This window comes from Hyperoodon ampullatus (genome assembly GCF_949752795.1).
Source record: "Hyperoodon ampullatus genome assembly, chromosome: 15".
NCBI lineage: Eukaryota > Metazoa > Chordata > Mammalia > Artiodactyla > Ziphiidae > Hyperoodon > Hyperoodon ampullatus.
The window spans coordinates 28,118,352-28,140,322 of record NC_136928.1 but is presented as its reverse complement, the minus strand read 5'-3'; the positions used below and the strand labels follow the sequence as shown (position 1 = coordinate 28,140,322).

General features: G+C 37.9%; 1 protein-coding gene across 1 annotated transcript in view; it reads left to right on the top strand.

Moving 5' to 3' along the window:
* The window catches only part of ZNF638 (zinc finger protein 638), a 69,466-nt gene extending 60,085 nt beyond the window's left edge, over nt 1-9,381 (top strand). The window contains exons 22-28 of the mRNA XM_079720609.1: nt 478-543; nt 2,411-3,365; nt 4,174-4,278; nt 6,639-6,740; nt 7,476-7,594; nt 9,071-9,132; nt 9,232-9,381. Coding sequence (XP_079576735.1) covers nt 478-543; nt 2,411-3,365; nt 4,174-4,278; nt 6,639-6,740; nt 7,476-7,594; nt 9,071-9,132; nt 9,232-9,262 — 1,440 coding nt within the window. The 3' untranslated portion in view covers nt 9,263-9,381. The remainder of the gene's footprint in view (nt 1-477; nt 544-2,410; nt 3,366-4,173; nt 4,279-6,638; nt 6,741-7,475; nt 7,595-9,070; nt 9,133-9,231) is intronic.
* Nucleotides 9,382-21,971: the final 12,590 nt, after the last annotated feature.

Genomic DNA, 21,971 nt, shown 5'->3' with positions numbered 1-21,971 from the left:
CGCCCCCAAGCTCCCTTTTCCCTTTCTTAAATGACTCCATTGATTTAAGCCAGTAGACACTTAGAATAATAAGCTCAAGTCTGTAATTTATTAATAGGTGTGAAAGCATTATTTGGATAAAGTGTGGTCAGAAATAAAACTTTGCATTAAAAAAAAAAAATCTGCATTGAATCTCCTGAGGTGATTTAGCACTCTGCTCCTGAAATGGGAAACCGTTTTCTCTTTTAAATTAAAGCTCCCTTTATCAGCTTACTGATGGCCCATCTTAGACAGTAAAACTGAATTTAACTGCAACTTATGGAGATGATGCCTATACTGTTAAATGATTGTTGACTTAGCTTGGTATACCTGTTAAATATTTGTATAATTGAATGTGTTTGGGTAATACTTGCTTTTTGAATTCTTTTTGTGTTTTAAAGAGCATTAATAACCTAGTTGTAAATTCTGTTTTTCTGTATTTCTTATTTAATATTTCAGACTTTGACTGGGCAAAACACTAAGACTTCTAAAAGCACCACTGGTAGAAGTTCCAAACCCAAAGAGGTAAGAAACAATCTACTAACACAGACCCATCTGTTCCATCATTCCATAAAAGAGTTCGTCCACCTTGTAACTTGTGTCTCTCCTGTAATAATTAGTTTGATATAGAGCAAGGGACAGGAATGAGAGAGTATATTTTTGACCCCACCACCAGTTTGTTTTCTTACCTTGAGCTAGGCTAAATAGTTTGTTCTTGGTGTGGGACAAAAAGTTACACAGGGATGGAAAGGGGATTAGAGTAGGAAGACACGTCCAGTCTCACATCAGTAGGAATGGGTTGTAACACAGAATAAAATCATCTATGTAAAGGAGGTTGACATTTGACTGGAGTCCTCTCCCTTTTGTTTTCCTTTTGGTATGGCTCAATTTAACCTAACTAGACGGGCTTTAAGATTTACTTTCTTGGTACTGACTTCTACTGCCAGATAAACATGTTACAATTTATATTTGGCTGTTTGGTATTTTAGATTTCTGTTATTCATAGAATATTATTTCAGTTATTTTACTTTTTTCCCCTGGTAGGGCATAAATTTGGGTCTATTTTATTAGGGCAAGGAGAAATGATAGTAGTTTAAGAAGCAGAAGTAAGGATTATGGTTCTTCCGTGGCTTAATAAATTGATAGTACAGTTGCTTACAGATTCCCCCTCCTGCCCTAAATTTACTGGGTATGTATTGTAATGCCATTATTATATTTACTAGTAATTGACCATTGATAGTGTACTAAATGTGTAGGAGGCCTGCCAGGAATTTATTTTCTTTAGTAATTGGCACCATTTTTCAAATTACAAATACTATTTTTTTTCAAGTGCAGTTATATTTGTCATTAAGTCTTAGTAATAAATTTTACATATAACTTTCTCAAAATATAAATCTTATATAGGCATACCTCAGAGATATTATAAGTTCTGTTCCAGACCAGAATAGTAAAGTAAATATCTCATAAAAGTGAGTCACACATATTTTTTGGTTTCCCAGTACATGTAAAAGTTATGTTTATACTATACTGTACTCTATTAAGTATACAGTAGCATTGTGTCTTTAAAAGAATGTGCATACCTTAATTAAGTACCTTATTGCTAAAAAATGCTAACCGTCATCTGAGTCTTCAGTGAATCGTAATCTTTCTGCAGTAGTGACATCAAAGGTCACTGACCAGAGATCACCATAACAAATATAATAATAATGAAGAAGTTTGCATATTGTGAGAATTACTGAGATGTGACACAGAGACATGAAGTTTAGCAAGTGCTGTTGGAAAAATGGAGCCAATAGACTTGTTTATCACAGGGTTTCCACAAATCTTCAATTTGTAAAAAGTAGTATCTGCAAAGTACAATAAAGCAAAGTGCAATAAAGCAAAGTGTGCCTGTATCTTAGTATTACATAGCTTAAAATATGTATATAAATTGATTGATGGAACAATCTAGTTAGCTATTAACTTTCTAGTTGCATTTGAGGTTCTTTTAGTAGTCCTTGAAGTCTCCAAAACACTTGCTAGATATCATTTAACATATGGAATGGTAAATTCTTTATATTATATTAATTGTTTGACAAATGCTCTTAATGTAGTATTTTTGTACATCATATTTCCAATTCGCACATCATTTAGGAAATAATTGTAATCTTACTGAAATTAAGTAAAGGTGGAATTAGATTGATATTGTTAGGATTTTACCATTGGCATTGTTTACTCTTTGGATTGTTTGTGGGGCTTTGAAAAATAACTAATTTCAGCTTTAGGAAACATCTCTATACTGAAATTCTCACAAATGATAGATATGTCATGCACATTTATTGAGACTGTATGGAACCTAGCCAGTTATCAGTAGTTGTTCACAATTCTGTGAGTTTTTTCACCTTTCCAACAGGAACCCTTATTTACATTTAATTTGGATGAATTTGTTACTGTGGATGAAGTTATAGAAGAAGTGAATCCTTTTCAAGCCAAGCAGAATCCACTGAAGGGAAAAAGGAAAGAAGCTCTCAAAAATACCCCTTCCTCTGAACTTAACTTGAAGAAGAAGAAGGGGAAAATCTCTGCTCCTCGTGTTGTTGAGGGAGAATTATCTTTTGTAACATTGGATGAGATTGGGGAAGAAGAAGATGCAGCTGCACATATAGCACAAGCTCTAGTCACTGTGGATGAAGTAATTGATGAAGAAGAAATAAATATGGAAGAAATGGTAAAAAATTCAAATTCACTTCTTACATTAGATGAGTTAATCGATCAAGATGATTGCATTTCCCACAGTGAACCTAAAGATGTTACTGTACTGTCCGTGGCTGAAGAACAAGATCTTCTCAAACAGGAACGCTTGGTGACTGTGGATGAAATTGGAGAAGTAGAAGAGCTACCTTTAAATGAGTCGGCAGACATAAGTTTTGCTGCTTTAAATACTAAAGGAGATGAGGAAAATACTGGAAGGGATTCCATTGGGTTCATTTCTTCTCACATGCCTGAAGACCCTTCTGCTTTAGTTACTGTAGATGAAATACAGGATGACAGCAGTGATCTGCATTTAGTGACATTAGATGAAGTAACTGAAGAGGATGAAGACTCTCTGGCAGATTTTAACAACCTTAAAGAAGAGCTTAATTTTGTTACTGTTGATGAAGTTGGAGAGGAGGAAGATGGAGACAATGATTTAAAAGTTGAATTAACACAAAGCAAACATGACCATCCCACCGATAAAAGAGGGGATAGAAAAAAGAGAGCTGTGGACACAAAGAAGACAAAACTTGAAGCTTTGTCCCAAGTGGGTCCAGAAAATGAGAATGTTATGGAAGAAGATCTGAAAACCATGATTGAAAGACACTTAGCAGGTAGATACTCAGAAGTGGTAGCTTTTGTTTTATGAGGGGACTACATTTAAAATTTTTTAAAATATATGTTACAACATTACCAATAATTTCACTGTGTATTGACATAAGCCAACAGATAGTTAGGGCCAAGTGATATTTTCCAAAGAAATATGTTCAAGTTTCACAAATTTCTCTTAGTTCAGACCCTACCCCAAGTTACTATATCTCAAGAAAAGATAACAAAACCAGAAAGCAAACTAGAATACCCAGATTAGAATTGGAATGAAAATGATATATTTGCATTATTGAGAAAATACAGCTTTTGATAAGTAGAAGGCTGTTTATACCAGCCTGCCTCCTAGTTTTTGCTTAGACTTAGGATTTGGGAAAATTTGTGAAGGTACCATTTCACTTTTAAGTAATATTTTGATGGTATAGAATAATAGGTCAGCTCACTTTCAGTACTTTAGGGAGATCAAAATAATTTCAAATACAAAAATCTTGAAAGATTTAACCAAACTAAGAATAAAAAATACTAGCAAGGTCCCACAGTCTTGAACAAAATAGAAAAATGTGTGTAGGCTCCTTGAGAAAAGTAGGTGGGAAGGTGGAGTTTTGATCAGGATAAATGGGAAAATAAAAGGAGAATGCTTAGACTAGTGCTGAATTTTTAAAAACAGAATTCTCCTATTTTATATTAGAAATAGGTTTCCTTCCCAAATTTGAGTAATATCTATCTTGTTTGCAAAAAAGGTTAAAGTTGTTATTCAGAGTTAAAAGCAATTTAAACACTGTTACTGTAGCAGTAAATTAGACTTTCTCTTTAAAGCTAAAGTGCCAGCCAAGAGAGTTAGAATTGGGAAAACGCCACCATCAGAAAAAGCTGTTACGGCAGAACCAGCAAAAGATGAAGAGGCCTTCCAAATTAGTGAAGGTAAAGCAGGATTGATAGAAGTGGGGGAGAGAGTAACACAATATGAGGAGGTGGTTAAAGTTCCACAGATCTACTGTCTAAGAAGAAAAGTAGAAGAAGAGTCAACAGAGCAGGGATGGGAGTTGAGGGAGTGAGGGAAGGCAGCCCATTAATGATTAGATCTGGATAAAGATTTTTATCTTTGCAATTATAGAGATAATGGAACATAGTGGAATGGGATAATAGAGAATAATATGTGGTCCTATTATAATAGAATGGGACAAATTTTCGTGGAAATGATCCACGAAAGGTTATTCTGACCATGTTGCAGCATCAAGTAAAAATTATTTATTAACTAGCTTTTATTTGTGCACCAGGTCCCTTGCTTTCTGGATGCTGCCAAGCAGGCAGCCAGTGAATTAAATAAGATGTCTTAATAACATTAATACAGTTTATGTTGAGACAAATAGGGAACAGTGTCTAGAATACTCCAGTTAACAAGTATTTGTCATTGTGTCCACATATTCATAGCAAAATCCTAAATCCCTTGTACCATTCTCTTTGAAAACAGCACCCTCATTGCCCTCCTGCTTTTGTATCCTATGTTCTCTAAGGAAAAACTACCAACTGTGATTCAGTCGAATCTCATTCACCTAGCTCTCAGCTGGGTCCTCAGTGCTGCTCCACAATTTATTTGGGCCTCCTTCCTTTCCCATTTCCTAACCAGGTGTAATAAAAACCTAAAACCCTTCTGCTTGTTGTCATACTAGATTAAGTTTTTTTCTTCTTAATTCAGTCTTATTTGACTTCTCTGCATCATTTGTTACTGTTGGTTATGTCCTCTTCCTTGATGATCTCTCCCTTGGCTAAGTGGGTGCTCCTCCTTTGTTTATTCTTCTCCATTAACCTCTTCTTGATACCAAGCCATAGTCAGTGGTTTCACTAACTGACAAATGCTTCTAGCATAATTTCATGAGGGCTTTCCCGCCTCGGGATTTCTGTTGTGATAGGGCAACTTCAGCTACCAGCTTGCTTAGAACTGCCTCATCTCAACAGAAGAATAGAAAACGAATCATTTCTTTACTGCTTTTGTAACCATTTATTTTCATTAATAGACAATATATTTGATGAAAGAACCTAGCTTAAGAAAAAGTCATTTTTTAAATAATTTAAAACTTAAAATATTTGTTTTAATCTCTTAAAAGATGTAATTATATATAATATGTATTATTGTTGTTGTTATTATTAGATAAAGGTGCCTTTGGAGTGGTAGCAGCAAATGTGTTTGAGAAAGTATTACTCTGTTGAGGGTTGTAGCAAGACACTGAAGGCTATTTTAAGCATCAAGTCAAGAAAAGCGAGACAGCCTTTTTAATCGACTCTTTGGGACTTGATGACTGGTAAAATGCAAGGAGTAAGAGAACAGTAAATAACGATTTCATAGTTTCTAACCATCCCCTCAGATTTGGGAAAGAGTAGCCCGGTTACATGGGGAGAGCACTGAACTTGAAGTCACAAGTCTCTGTCACTTATTGGCTATGTATCCTTGGACATAATCAGTTTCTTACCTCTTTTGGTTTTGCTTTCTCCATCTGTGAAGAAATAGGGATAATAATGATTTGACCTGCCTGTCTCACATGAGGTAAAAGCTAAATGAATGATATATATGTGAGAAAGATTTGTCCAGTGCTTTACAACAGTTAGGTATTTCAGCTACTTAGGGTAACCAGAATTGCTTGGAACCAGTTTTTGTTTTTGTCTTCCCCCAAGATCCTGTTAGGCATTTTGCTGATAACATTGAGTGCTTCTTACATGTTAATTCACTTTGCTGGGTTTGAATGTTTGTAGTTTCACTTGTGATTCAGTGTAACAAGGGTCTTAGTCCATCAGTTTAGGCTTTGTTTTTCTTGGTTGGAAGGGTTTCAATACAGGACAGCAGAAGTATTCTCTGCTCGTGTCCTTTTCCCCTCAATCCACACTCTTCTCCCACCCCAGCACTTTTGCATACACACGTTAACTCTTGCCAGTAATATAGAACTTGAACTTCTTCCATTACCTTTTAAATTTTTTCCTGAACAATGTGTAAATAAAATATGCTGCTAAGCTTTAGTCTCATATCCTTGAATCTATTTAATAAGGTTGAACAGATTTACCCATTTATTCCTTATATAAAGACTCTTGGAAGAATAGTCGGGTGGGATTAACCAAGCAAGAATGGTTTACTTAGAGAGATGATCCATAAATTAATCTTTTTTTTTCATAGATTAATCTTTGAAGGCAGAGGTTATCTGATGTTAGCTTCAGATAACATCACTTAGTATAAAATCTATAAATCTATTTTGAATAACTTTTTTTTTCCTTGAAAAATTTAATGACTTTAGTTGATGAAGAATCTGGATTAATGGATTCAGAACCAGAACGAAAACGCCAGAAGATTGAGGACTTTTCTTTGGGGAAATCAGTGGCACCTGATCTCCCTGAAGGTAAAGTAAAAATGACATTTTTTCCTTATCCATGTGAAATAAAAATGCAGAACCGTAATAAGTGTTCTGTTGTTTAGATGAGCAATGCGAGGACCTTGCTTAGATGATTAGAGTGGAAATCAGCAAGCTTTGCACACTGGCATTTCTGAGAACAGTTTATTAAGCTGTGTTTTTACCTGGCAAAGATATTTTTATTGCACTCTTGAAGTCTGGGATATGTACTCTGTTTGTTGCTCTGGTAAGAATTGAGTTATACCTGCCCAGGCAGAAATTCCAGTTGAGTACGACATGCTGGAAAAGCTTAGCTAGCAAACTTTGTTCATGGCCAGCTCAGATGAGCTAAGGGGCACCTTATTTTACCCATTGTATTCCTCAAGCAGACAGTTGACTATCATTTTGCCTCTTCTCCCTGTTTTATTTTAACAGTGGATTCCTAAGAGGTTTATTTCAAAGACTACCAGATTCTTTTCCAGTGAAAAGAATAGAAGGAATTCCCTGCCATTCCTGGAGGCTCTGGAATATTACAGAATTTGTATAAAAATAAAGACTTCTGTTTTGTGATTAGAGGCTTAATTGCTCTTAATCCCTAGATATATAACAGTGTGTATTATGTTTGTACATAAGTGTATACTGTGCTTAGTATGTTTATCATGTTTAGATAAGTTAACACAGCTCTAGATAAATTATCGTTAATTTTTTTCCTTCCTCTTCCCCCTCTCTCTTCCTGTCCTCTAGATATAGACTTTCTTGTACCGAAGGCTGGATTCTTCTGTCCAATTTGTTCCCTCTTCTACTCAGGTGAAAAAGCAATGACAAATCACTGCAGGAGTACACGTCATAAGCAAAATACAGAGGTAGATATTTTTTATTTTTAACTCATCAAAAAGTGTCCACACAAAATGTACATTCTTTCCTTTTGGAAGAACTTTTTAAGGTTTGTTTATTCCTCTTAAGTTTATTCCTCTCAAGTTCAAAGTACTATTCATGTCCTTCACTGTATCTTGCCAGTAACTCCTAGTTTTTATTCCTTTTCCTCTGGCAGCGTTTGCCAGAGTAGATTTTGCATATCACTAGTCCCATGTGACACTCCATTAAAGTGTGGGAAACTGTATATTCTGATGCCCTCTTGCAGAGTCATGGACACATAACATGTTAAAGTTTCAGACTTGTCTAGCCAAAGAATCCACTTAACTTTATTTAATCCATTTCCTTACTACTACCACCCCTCTTTTTAGTTGTACATGTCTTTGGGACACATTTAGATTAGAACTCTAGAGAATCATCATTAGCCATAGTTGAAACAGTGGTTCTGATTCCTCCTGAATATTTGAGAGTTGCTTTATATATCCTCTGTATTGAATTTGTGGCACAGACACTCATCTAACATTCATTGAGCTGTTATTTGCTGGAAGCTTATTCAATCCCCCAATCAAGTTTATGAGGTAGATGCTATCAGTTCCAATTTTGAAGATGAGGAAACAGGATTAAAGAGTACCTAATCCCCAAGATCACATAGCTAGTTAGTGGCAGATTTAGGATTTGAACCTATCTTTGTTTTATTCTAAGCTTATGCCCTGAAACATTGTGCTGTGCTACCTATGCTCTTAACATGTCACTTTTCCACTTGAAATCTTCCACTGCTTTCATATTACACTTGGACTAATATCCAAACTTATTGTGGGTCTGTAAGGCCCTACATGATCTGTTTTTTTTCCTGCTTCTCTGACCTCACTGTTATTGCTCACTGTGTTTCAGCTTTTTTGGCTCTCTTTTTGTTCATACATGAAAGGCCCCTTTGCTGCCTTTGCACCTTTATATTGCTGTTCCTTTGCCCTCTCCCAACCCCCCTTGGATAGCTGGTTCTTCCTCATCTTTTAGGTCTCGACTCAAATAACAGCTTCCCTGAAAGGCCTTTGACAAAGAAAGACCTAGCTAAAGTAGAACACTCGTCCCACCCCAAAAAGCAGTCAATCTCATTTGCTTTACAGTCTTTCTTTCCTTTATAATACTTACCACCACCCCCTAAATTATCTTGTTTATTCTTTTATTGTTTCTCTTCCCCCACTAGAATGTCAGCTCCATGAGGTAAGGGGCCTTATCTATCTTGTTGACCACTGAGTCCCCAAGCATCAAGATAATGCATAAGTATATCATAAATATCAGATGATTCACAAATGGAAGGAAGGAATGTTAATGTAAGGCACTGTGTTTCTAATCTTTATTCTGTAGGATCAAGCTCTTTAAATTGTAAATACAATGAAATATATTAGATACATTTGTAACACAGCAAAGCAACATCTAATAAATATATTATGAATTGCTTTTAACAGAAGTTCATGGCCAAGCAAAGAAAGGAAAAGGAGCAGAATGAGGCTGAAGAAAGAAGCTCTAGGTGATTGGGGGAAAGGGGAAAATATTCATTAGAAATTCGTTTAGGGTCCAGTTGATTTGTGTATTTTTGTTATCACTTAATTTGTAATTTTTGTTTCAGAAGCAAATATTCATGTTGTACAAAGTTCTGATTGCCCTTGATGTAGAGAGACTGAAGGGGAAAGTATGATGGGTTTGATTTTTATATCAAATCATCAGGCATGGAGAAATATCTTTTAGAAGTGTTAAAATAAATGTTCCTACTGTATATTTAAAATACCATGTGTTTGTGGCTGATTTATTAAAGACTTGCTGGCCTCTGCAGACAGGCTTCTCTACAACCACTGAGACTTGGGAAGTTTGGGGATTCTTCTTGTGTTACTGGAAGTCATAGGCATGACAGTGTTTGGCTTTGCTTCACCTGGTACAGGTCAAAGATTTCTTAAAACTCTCAATTTTTCTGGATAAAATTCAAGTACAGCATGTTTGGCTCAGGTAGGTTTGCGTAAAACCTTGCTTGACTTTTTTAATGGGTTAGAAAGATATTTTTTCTGCGTCTGGTAACATCTGCTATTTTTGCCAGGACCCATTTAAGGTAGCTCCTAGCAAGTCATTTAATATTAACTTGAAACTACAAAGACAAAGTAGCCTTTACTTTCTGTAGACCACAAGAATTGCTTTTTAAACCACTTGAATTATTATTTAATATGTTTGTGGGGAGTTGTAAAGGTACAAAAAAATAATTCACTGGATTGTTAGGTGCTGGACATAGCCCTGTACTGTAAAGTTTTAGATGAGGCCATGCTTCAGACATAAGCCTACTGACTGAGAATTTTTAGTATCTGATTCTTTATCTCTTTAGATTAGAATGCACCAATTAACAATAGAGGGTGAATGGAGGGAAACAAAAAACAACTACTTTTTTAGATCTCTTACTCCCATCACAGCACAAGAGTTAGCTCACAGTCAGCAAGAGTGGAGTGAAGAACACAACATCTTTTTGTTGTTGCTCACTAAACTCACTGCACACTCAGTTCACACTTAGCTACAGCCTGAGCAAAATGATAAAATACTACGCGCCACAGAGTAAGGAATAGGGTGGGGAGAGGGATGGCTTGTGAATGCCAAGAGTCTGTTGTAATTAAAACCATATAGGTGAATGAGGTACTAAGAGGGAGAAGAGCTATTAAAAGGTTGGCGTATAAGGTGCTGGCAAGTTGAGGTGGCAGAGTAGGGGAGTTCCATGATGGTCTGGTGGTTAGGATTTGGCTCTTTCACTGCCAAGGCCTGGGTTCAGTCCCTCATCTGGGAACTGAGATCCTGCAAGCTGTGCAGTGCAGCCCGCTCCCTCCCCAAAAAAACAAAACACCAGTAGAGTAAATAAGACTCTTAAAGAATCTTTTCCTGGGGCTGCTTCTGAAGCTTTTAAAACCAGAGAAATTAGGAACTTCTTTAATCTTGCCTGGATCAACCTTGGTATTTAATCTTAAGAATTTATTTTTATTTATTTTTTTGTTTTTGGCCACACCGTGTGGCTTGTGGGATCTCAGTTCCCCAGCCAGGGATTGAACCCAAACCACGGCAGTGAAAGCACCGAATCCTAACCACTAGACCACCTGGGAACTCCCTAATCTTAAGAATTTAAATGTGAAACTCTTATTTCCTTCAAATTAGTTATCTGGACATTGGGATTCTAAATTAAAAGGAACTGCTAAAACATAAAAGTATAGTAGAGGTGATTTGTGTGTTTTATCCTAGTGACAGATGTTGATGGTTCACTATACGTAGTAAATAATGTTCCTCTCTGCTGCTGCTTGCACTTAAGACTGGGAATTTTTATCTTAGGACTCCAAATACAAAAGATTTTTAGGTTTGTTTTGTTTTATTATTATTATTATCATTTTTTTTTTCCTGCGGTATGCGGGTCTCTCACTGTTGTGGCCTCTCCCGTTGCAGAGCGCAGGCTCAGTGGCCATGGCTCACGGGCCCAGCCGCTCCGCGGCATGTGGGATCTTCCCGGACCGGGGCACGAACCTGTGTCCCCTGCATCAGCAGGTGGACTCTCAACCACTGCACCACCAGGGAAGCCCTGTTTTTTTTTTTTTAATAAACATACCTTTTTTGCATATAATCTTAGAAGTGTTCTAGACTTTTCCAGAAAACCTTGAAATACCTCCCTCCCTTTATTCACACTACAGATATGGAATGTCATTTACATAACAGTTTCTGCTTACTAGTTGGTTTAGGTATATAATTGGATCACAGCTTACTTTTATCATTTCAGCATACTTTTATCATTATCTAGACACCAAAGCAAGAAAAGGTTGTGTTCAACACCTCCATAAAGGTATTTAGATTCTTTTACCCTTTCTGGCATAGAATGCTGTAGAAGTTTGCCTCTCTAAAACTGCTCCTTCTGAATTCTTTAAAAAGAAAAAAAAATGTGTTGAGAGGTTTTAAAACTTTAAATTTTTATTTTAATATTTTATTGTTTGATTGTAGAAAATATTAAGCATTTGAAAAAGAATAGGGTAATTTATATATATTAATTATCTAGTTTGAGTAATTATCAATTTATATATTTACTTTTTTCACCTCTCTTTTTTTTTTTTTTTTTTTTTGTGGTATGCGGGCCTCTCCCTTTGCGGAGCACAGGCTCCGGATGCGCAGGCTCCGCAGCCATGGCACATGGGCCCAGTCGCTCTGCGGCATGTGGGATCTTCCCAGACCAGGGCACGAACCCGTGTCCCCTGCATCGGCAGGCGGACTCTCAACCACTGTGCCAGCAGGGAAGCCCCATCACTCCTCATATTATTTTAAAGTAAATCTCAGCATGTCATTTTACCCATAAATGTTTCATTATGTATTTCTAAAAGATAAGGATTCTTAAAATAACCAGTAATATCATTAAAATATTCCTTATTTAAATAAAAATCCAGGGATTTTCCTGGTGGTGCAGTTGTTAAGAATCCGCCTGCCAGTGCAGGGTACACGGGTTCAAGCAGTGGTCTGGGAAGATCCCACATACTGTGGAGCAACTAAGCCCATGCGCTACAACTAATGAGCCTGCACTCTAGAGCCCACAAGCCACAACTGCTGAGCCCGTGTGCCACAACTACTGATGCCCGCGCACCTAGAGCCCGTGCTCTGCAACAAGAGAAGCCACCATAATGAGAAGCCCGTGCACCGCAACAAAGAGTAGCCCCTGCTCGTCACACCACAACTAGAGAAAGCCCGCACGCAGCAATGAAGACCCAGTGCAGCCAAAATAAATAAAAAATAAAAATCCAATTCAGATTTTCCACTCTCTCATAAATGATTTTTGTTTTCTTTTACTATGTTTGCATCAAGATCAAAATAAGATCCATACATTGTTGCTGGCTTGGTAGGTCTTTTAAATTATTTTTAATATATAGACTCTCTTCTGGTAATTTATTTTTTTTTCAGTTTCTTTTTTTTTTTACATTTTTTATTAGTTCCTGCTTTATAACAAAGTGAATCAGTCATACATACACATCTGTCCCCACATCCCTTCCCTCTTGCATCTCCCTCCCTCCCACCCCTCCAGGCGGTCACAAAGCACCGAGCTGATCTCCCTGTGCTATGTGGTTGCTTCCCACTCTGTCTATCTTACGTTTGGTACTGTATATATGTCCATGCCTCTCTCTCGCTTTGTCACAGCTTACCCTTCCCCCTCCCCATATCCTCAAGTCCATTCTCAAGTAGGTCTGTGTCTTTATTCCTGTTTTACCCCTAGGTTGTTCATGACATTTTTTTTCTTAAATTCCATATATATGTGTTAGCATACAGTATTTGTCTTTCTCTTTCTGACTTACTTCACTCTGTATGACAGACTCTAGGTCTATCCACCTCATTACAAATAGCTCAGTTTCGTTTCTTTTTATGGCTGAGTAATATTCCACTGTATATATGTGCCACATCTTTATCCATTCATCCGATGATGGACACTTAGGTTGTTTCCAGCTCCGGGCTATTGTGAATAGAGCTGCAATGAACATTTTGGTACATGTCTCTTTTTGAATTATGGTTTTCTCAGGGTATATGCCTAGTAGTGGGATTGCTGGGTCATATGGTAGTTCTATTTTTAGTTTTTTAAGGAACCTCCATACTGTTCTCCATAGTGGCTGTACCAATTCACATTCCCACCAGCAGTGCAAGAGGGTTCCCTTTTCTCCACACCCTCTCCAGCATTTATTGTTTCTAGATTTCTTGATGATGGCCATTCTGACTGGTGTGAGATGATATCTCATTGTAGTTTTGATTTGCATTTCTCTAATGATTAATGATGTTGAGCATTCTTTCATGTGTTTGTTGGCAGTCTGTATATCTTCTTTGGAGAAATGCCTATTTAAGTCTTTGGCCCATTTTTGGATTGGGTTGTTTGTTTTTTTGCTATTGAGCTGCATGAGCTGCTTATAAATTTTGGAGATTAATCCTTTGTCAGTTGCTTCATTTGCAAATATTTTCTCCCATTCTGAGGGTTGTCTTTTGGTCTTGTTTATGGTTTCCTTTGCTGTGCAAAAGCTTTGAAGTTTCATTAGGTCCCATTTGTTTATCTTTGTTTTTATTTCCATTTCTCTAGGGGGTGGGTCCAAAAGGATCTTGCTGTGATTTATGTCATAGAGTGTTCTGCCTATGTTTTCCCCTAAGAGTTTGATAGTTTCTGGCCTTACATTTAGGTCTTTAATCCATTTTGAGCTTATTTTTGTGTATGGTGTTAGGGAATGATCTAATCTCATACTTTTACATGTCCCTGTCCAGTTTTCCCAGCACCACTTATTGAAGAGACTGTCCTTTCTCCACTGTACATTGCTGCCTCCTTTATCAAAGATAAGTTGACCATATGTGCGTGGGTTTATCTCTGGGCTTTCTATCCTGTTCCATTGGTCTATCTTTCTGTTTTTGTGCCAGTACCACACTGTCTTGATTACTGTAGCTTTGTAGTATAGTCTGAAGTCAGGGAGCCTGATTCCTCCAGCTCCGGTTTTCGTTCTCAAGATTGCTTTGGCTATTCGGGGTCTTTTGTTTTTCCAAACAAATTTTGAAATTTTTTGTTCTAGTTCTGTGAAAAATGCCAGTGGTAGTTTGATAGGGATTGCATTGAATCTGTAGATTGTTTTGGGTAGTAGAGCCATTTTCACAATATTGATTCTTCCAATCCAGGAGCATGGTATATCTCTCCATCTATTTGTATCATCTTTAATTTCTTTCATCAGTGTCTTATAATTTTCTGCATACAGGTCTTTTGTCTCCTTAGGTAGGTTTATTCCTAGATATTTTATTCTTTTTGTTGCAGTGGTAAATGGGAGTGTTTTCTTGATTTCACTTTCAGATTTTTCATCCTTAGTGTACAGGAATGCCAGAGATTTCTGTGCATTAATTTTGTATCCTGCTACTTTACCAAATTCATTGATTAGCTCTAGTAGTTTTCTGGTAGCATCTTTAGGATTCTCTATGTATAGTATCATGTCATCTGCAAACAGTGACAGCTTTACTTCTTTTCCAATTTGGATTCCTTTTATTTCCTTTTCTTCTCTGATTGCTGTGGCTAAAACTTCCAAAACTAAGTTGAATAAGAGTGGTGAGAGTGGGCAGCCTTGTCTTGTTCCTGATCTTAGTGGAAATGGTTTCAGCTTTTCACCATTGAGGACGACGTTGGCTGTGGCTTTGTCATATATGGCCTTTATTATGTTGAGGAAAGTTCCCTCTGTGCCTACCTTCTGCAGGGTTTTTATCATAAATGGGTGTTGAATTTTGTCCAAAGCTTTCTCTGCATCTGTTGAGATGATGATATGGTTTTTCTTCTTCAATCTGTTAATATGGTGTATCACATTGATTGATTTGCATATATTGAAGAATCCTTGCATTCCTGGAATAAACCCCACTTGATCATGGTGTATGATCCTTTTAATGTGCTGTTGGATTCTGTTTGCTAGTATTTTGTTGAGGATTTTTGCATCTATGTTCATCAGTGATATTGGCCTGTAGTTTTCTTTCTTTGTGACATCCTTGCCTGGTTTTGGTATCAAGGTGATGGTGGCCTCGTAGAATGAATTTGGGAGTGCTCCTCCCTCTGCTGTATTTGAAAAGGATAGGTGTTAACTCTTCTCTAAATGTTTGATAGAATTCGCCTGTGAAGCCATCTGGTCCTGGGCTTTTGTTTGTTGGAAGATTTTTAATCACAGTTTCAATTTCAGTGTTTGTGATTGGTCTGTTCATATTTTCTATTTCTTCCTGATTCAGTCTTGGCAGGTTGTGCATTTCTAAGAATTTGTCCATTTCTTACAGGTTGTCCATTTTATTGGCATAGAGTTTCTTGTAGTAATCTCTCATGATCTTTTGTATTTCTGCAGTGTCAGTTGTTACTTCTCCTTTTTCATTTCTAATTCTATTGATTTGAGTCTTCCCCTTTTATTCTTGATGAATCTGGCTAATGGTTTATCAATTTTGTTTATCTTCTCAAAGAACCAGCTTTTAGTTTTATTGATGTTTGCTATCGTTTCCTTCATTTCTTTTTCATTTATTTCTGATCTGATCTTGATGATTTCTTTCCTTCTGCTAACTTTGGGGGTTTTTTGTTCTTCTTTCTCTAATTGCTTTAGGTGCAGGGTCAGGTTGTTTCCTCGAGATGTTTCCTGTTTCTTAAGGTGGGATTGTATTGCTATAAACTTCCCCCTTAGAACTGCTTTTGCTGCATCCCATAGGTTTTGGGTCGTGGTGTCTCCATTGTCATTTGTTTCTAGGTATTTTTTTATTTCCTCTTTGATTTCTTCAGTGATCCCTTCGTTATTGAGTAGTGTATTGTTTAGCCTCCATGTGTTTGTATTTTTTACAGCTCTTTTCCTGTAATTGATGTCTAGCCTCATAGCATTGTGCTCAGAAAAGATACTTGATACAATTTCAATTTTCTTAAATTTACCAAGGCTTGATTTGTGACCCAAGATATGATCTATCCTGGAGAATGTTCCATGAGCACTTGAGAAAAATGTGTATTCTGTTGTTTTTGGATGGAATGTCCTATAAATATCAATTAAGTCCATCTTGTTTAATGTATCATTTAAAGCTTGTGTTTCCTTATTTTCATTTTGGATGATCTGTCCATTGGTGAAAGTGGGGTGTTAAAGTCCCCTACTATGAGTGTGTTACTGTCGATTTCCCCTTTTATGGCTGTTAGTATTTGCCTTATGTATTGAGGTGCTCCTATGTTGGGTGCATAAATATTTACAATTGTTATATCTTCTTCTTGGATCGATCCCTTGATCATTATGTAGTGTCCTTCTTTGTCTCTTCTAATAGTCTTTATTTTAAAGTCTATTTTGTCTGATATAAGAATTGCTACTCCAGCTTTCTTTTGATTTCCATTTGCATGGAATATCTTTTTCCATCCCCTTACTTTCAATCTGTATGTGTCTCTAGGTCTGAAGTGGGTCTCTTGTAGACAGCATATATATGGGTCTTGTTTTTGTATCCATTCAGCCACTCTGTGTCTTTTGGTGGGAGCATTTAGTCCATTTACGTTTAAGGTAATTATCGATATGTATGTTCCTATTCCCATTTCCTTAATTGTTTTGGGTTCGTTATTGTAGGTATTTTCCTTCTGTTGTGTTTCTTGCCTAGAGAAGTTCCTTTAGCATTTGTTGTAAAGCTGGTTTGGTGGTGCTGAACTCTCTCAGCTTTTGCTTGTCTGTAAACGTTTTAATTTCTCCATCAAATCTGAATGAGATCCTTGCTGGGTAGAGAGTAATCTTGGTTGCAGGTTTTTCTCCTTCATCACTTTAATTATGTCCTGCCACTCCCTTCTGGCTTGTAGAGTTTCTGCTGAGAGATCAGCTGTTAACCTGATGGGGATTCCCTTGTGTGTTATTTGTTGCTTTTCCCTTGCTGCTTTTAATATGATTTCTTTGTGTTTAATTTTTGACAGTTTGATTAATATGTGTCTTGGCGTATTTCTCCTTGGATTTATTCTGTATGGGACTCTCTGTGCCTCCTGGACTTGATTAACTATTTCCTTTCCTATATCAGGGAAGTTTTCAACTATAATCTCTTCTCAGTCCCTTTCTTTTTCTCTTCTTCTTCTGGAACCCCTATAATTCGAATGTTGGTGCGTTTAATGTTGTCCCAGAGGTCTCTGAGACTGTCCTCTGTTCTTTTCATTCTTTTTTCTTTATTTTGCTCTGCATCAGTTATTTCCACTATTTTATCTTCCACCTCACTTATCCGTTCTTCTGCCTCAGTTATTCTGCTATTGATCCCATCTAGAGTATTTTTCATTTCATTTATTGTGTTTTTAATTGATGCTTGATTCTTCTTTAGTTCTTCTAGGTCCTTGTTAACTGTTTCTTGCATTTTGTCTATTCTATTTCCAAGATTTTGGATCTTGGAAATAGAATCTTGGATCATCTTTACTATCATTATTCTGAATTCTTTTTCAGGTAGACTGCCTATTACCTCTTCATTTGTTAGGTCTGGTAGGTTTTTATCTTGCTCCTTCACCTGCTGTGTGTTTTTCTGCCTTCTCATTTTGCTTATCTTACTGTGTTTGAGGTCTCCTTTTTGCAGGCTGCAGATTCGTAGTTCCCGTGTTTTTGGTGTCTGTCCCCGGTGGCTACGGTTTCAGTAGGTTGTGTAGGCTTCCTGGTGGGGGGGACTAGTGCCTGTGTTCTGGTGGTTGAGGCTCAGCAGCAGCCCCAGCGTCCCACGCCCGTCTCCAGGGTCCGCGCCTTTAGCCGTGGCTCGCGCCCGTCTCTGGAGCTTCTTTAAGCAGCGCTCTTAATGCCCTCTCCTCGCGCACCAGGAAACAAGAGGGAAGAAAAAGTCTCTTGCCTCTTTGGCAGCTCCAGACTTTTTCTCCGGACTCCCTCCGGGCTAGCCGTGGTGCTCTAACCCCTTCAGGCTCTCTTCCTGCCGCCAGCCCCAGTCCTCTCCCTGCGCTCCGACTGAAACCCGATACCCGAGCCTCAGCTCCCAGCCCTGTCCACCCCGGCGGCCGAGCAGAGAAGCCTCTCGGGCTGGTGTGTGCCTGAGGGCACCGATCCTCTGTGTGGGAATCTCTCCGCTTTGCCCTCCACACCCCTGTTGCTGTGCTCTCCTCCGCTACTCCGAAGCTTCCCCCTCCGCCACCCACAGTCTCCGCCCGCGAAGGGGCTTCTAGTGTGTGGAAACTTTTCCTCCTTCACGGCTCCCTCCCACTGGTGCAGGTCCCGTCCCTATCCTTTTGTCTCTGTTTATTCTTTTTTCTTTTGCCCTACCCAGGTATGTGGGAAGTTTCTTGCCTTTTGGGGGGTCTGAGGTCTTCTGTCAGCGTTCAGTAGGTGTTCTGTAGGAGTTGTTCCGCGTGTAGATGAATTTCTGATGTATCCGTGGGGAGGAAGGTGATCTCCGCGTCTTATTCTTCCGCCATCTTCCTCCGTCCCCTGGTAATTTATTTAATGAAGAGACGAGATATTCAGTTCTGCGAAGCCATGCTACTCAAAATGTAGTCTTTGGATCTAGTGCCAGTCCACGAACTGTCTGGTACTAGTATAGAAGTTGAAAGTGTTTAGAAACCTTATCGCTGTTTGACAGAGACTTTGTCTGTTGAATCTAATAATTTTAAAAGTTGGGCTTGCATGTTTTTGCATTTTTTATTTTTAAAAAAATGTTTACAAGTATTAGTCTGTGATAGACTGGAAATTAGGGGGTGAAAAATAAACTGATCTCTCACATAGTTTGAGAAGCACTGGTGAAGGGTTTCACACAACCTGGATTTTGTTGATTGCAGCTGTACAGTGGAATTCTAACATTCCTCTTATAAATTGATAGTTGAGTACAGAACATTGATCAGAATTTTCTTTCTTTTTGGCAAGACTGCTTCAGAACGTGTTGTGGTCTTCCTGATCAGGAGGCACAAAATACCTGTTTTCTTTGGGATTTTGGTAGCAGTTGATGCTTAGAGCTTTGATGCACTTGGTCATTAGGGATTGGGAAACATTAACATTATAATTCTGTATTTTTTCTTGTATAAACTAGGATACTTGTCTGAAAAGAGAACTTCCCCTCATCTGCTGTTTGGTTACTCAGTGGGTATGGTTTATGTAAAAAAGACATGATATGGGTCTTCCCTGGTGGCGCAGTGGTTGAGAGTCCGCCTGCCGATGCAGGGGACACGAGTTCGTGCCCCGGTCCGGGAAGATCCCACATGCCGCGGAGCAGCTGGGGCTGTGAGCCATGGCCGCTGAGACTGCGCGTCTGGAGCCTGTGCTCCGCAACGGGAGAGGCCACAACAGTGAGAGGCCCGCGTACCCCAAAAAAAAAAAAAAAAAAAAAAAAAAGACATGATACATATTTGATGCTTTTCCTTTATTTACCTTTTTCCCCAAAAAAATAAGTTGTTTTGTTGGCATTCACTGATCGTGATAAATTCTTTTTATTTAAATATTGATTTGAATTCATGAATTTTAACATATTTGATGTTACAAACCTTTGCAGTATCAGCCTGTTGATACTCAAATTGTTCCATTTTTGGCCTTTTTGATTTGACTACTCATTCCTTTTAACATGACACAACTAATTTTAATAGGTTCCTTCCTATCTGTATATGAAGATGTTGCAGGCTCACCTTGTATACCTCCTTCTCCAAATTTGAAGTCAGCCATGTCCTTAAGGAACAGTGTCTACTTAGAGTGTTCATTGCTTCTGTTTGGTTATTGCTCTTCAGTGGCTGGAACTTGGAAGTATATGTTTTGTTTTTAAGGTAAAATGCATCACGATCATACTGATTCTTCTGGTTCAAATTCAGGACTTACAAGTTTTTATTTGGCTCTTTCATCTTAACTCTAGATCTTCTTTGTCCTATGTCAGGAATCCTCATTCTCAAGGACATCAGTCAGAATAACAATACCAAGACCACAACCAACAATGTGATTATTAAAAACAGAAAATTTTAAACTTGAAAGCTTTTCCACACCAAAGGAAACCATAAACAAAACGAAAAGACAACCCTCAGAATGGGAGAAAATATTTGCAAACAAAGGAATCGACAAGGGATTAATCTCTAAAATACACAAACAGCTCATGCAGCTCAATATCAAAAAAACAAGCAACCCAATCCAAAAATGGGCAGAAGACCTAAATAGACGTTTCTCCAAAGAAGACATACAGATGGCCGAAAAGATGCTCAACATCACTAATTATTAGGGAAATGCAACTCAAAACTACAATGAGGTATATCACCTCACACCCATCAGAATGGTCATCATGAAAGAATCTACAAACAATAAATGCTGGAGAGGGTGTGGAGAAAAGGGAACCCTCCTACACTGTTGGTGGGAATGTAAATTGGTGTAGCCACTATGGAGAACAGTATGGAGGTTCCTTTAAAAACTAAAAATAGAGCTACCATACAATCCAGTAATCCCACTCCTGGGCATATATCCAGAGAAAACTATAATTCGAAAGGATATGTGTACCCCAGTGTTCATTGCAGCACTATTTACAATAGCCAGGACATGGAAGCAACATAAATGTCCATCAACAGAGGAATGGATAAAGAAGATGTGGTATATATGTATACAATGGAATATTACTCAGCTGTAAAAAAAAAAGAATGAAATAATGTCATTTGCAGCAACATGGATGGACCTAGAGATTGTCATACTGAGTGAAGTCAGACACAAAAAAGACACAAGATATTGCTGATATGTGGAATCTAAAAAGGTACAAATGAACTTATCTACAAAACAGTTACAGATGTAGAAAAACGGTTAACAGGAAATGAGGAGGAGAGATAAATTGAGAGATTGGGATTGACATATACACTACTATATGTAAAATAGATAACTAATAAAGGCCTACTGTGTAGCACAGGGAACTGAATACACTGTAATGGATTATATGGGAAAGGAGTCTAAAAAAGAGTGGATAGGGGCTTCCCTGGTGGCCCAGTGGTTAAGAATCTGCTTGCCAATGCAGGGGACACGGGTTCAAGCCCTGTTCCAGGAAGATCCCACATGCCACGGAGCAACTAAGCCTATGCGCCACAACTACTAAGCCTACACTCAAGCCCACAAGCTACAACTACTGAGCCCGCGAGCCACAACTACTGAAGCCTGCATGCCTAGAGCTCATGCTCTGCAACAAGAGAAGCCACTGCAATGAGAAGCCCACACACCACAATGAAGAATAGCCCCCGCTCGCCTCAACTAGAGAAAGCCCGCGCACAGCAACAAAGACCCAATGCAGCCAAAATATAAATAAATAAATAAATAAATTTAAAAAATCTTAAAAAGAAAAAAAGTATGGTATTGGGAGAAAAAAAAAAAAAAACAGACACATAGATCAATGGAACAGAATAGAGAGCCCAGAAGTAAATCCACACACTGGGTTATGGTCAATCTATGACAGAGGGGACAATATACAATGGAGAAAAGACAGTCTCTTCAGTAAGTGGTACTGGGAAATCTGGATACCTACATGTAAAAAAATGAAATCAACATTCTCTAGCACCATATACAAAATAAAACTCAAAATGGATTAAAGACCTAAATGTAAGACTGCAACCATAAAACTCCTAGAAGAAAACAGGCAGAACACTCTTTGACATTAGTCATAGAAATATTTTTTTGGATCTGTCTCCTAAGGCAAAGGGAAAAACAGTAAATTAAACAAATGGGACCTAATTAAACTTAAAAGCTTTTGCATAGCAAAGGAAACCATCAACAAAAAGGCAACCTGAACAGGAGAAAATTTTTGCAAATGATATGACCAATAAGCGGTTAATATCCAATATATATAACAACTCATACAGCTCAATATCAAAAGAAAAACGAACAACCTGATTAAAAAATGGACAGAAGACCTGAA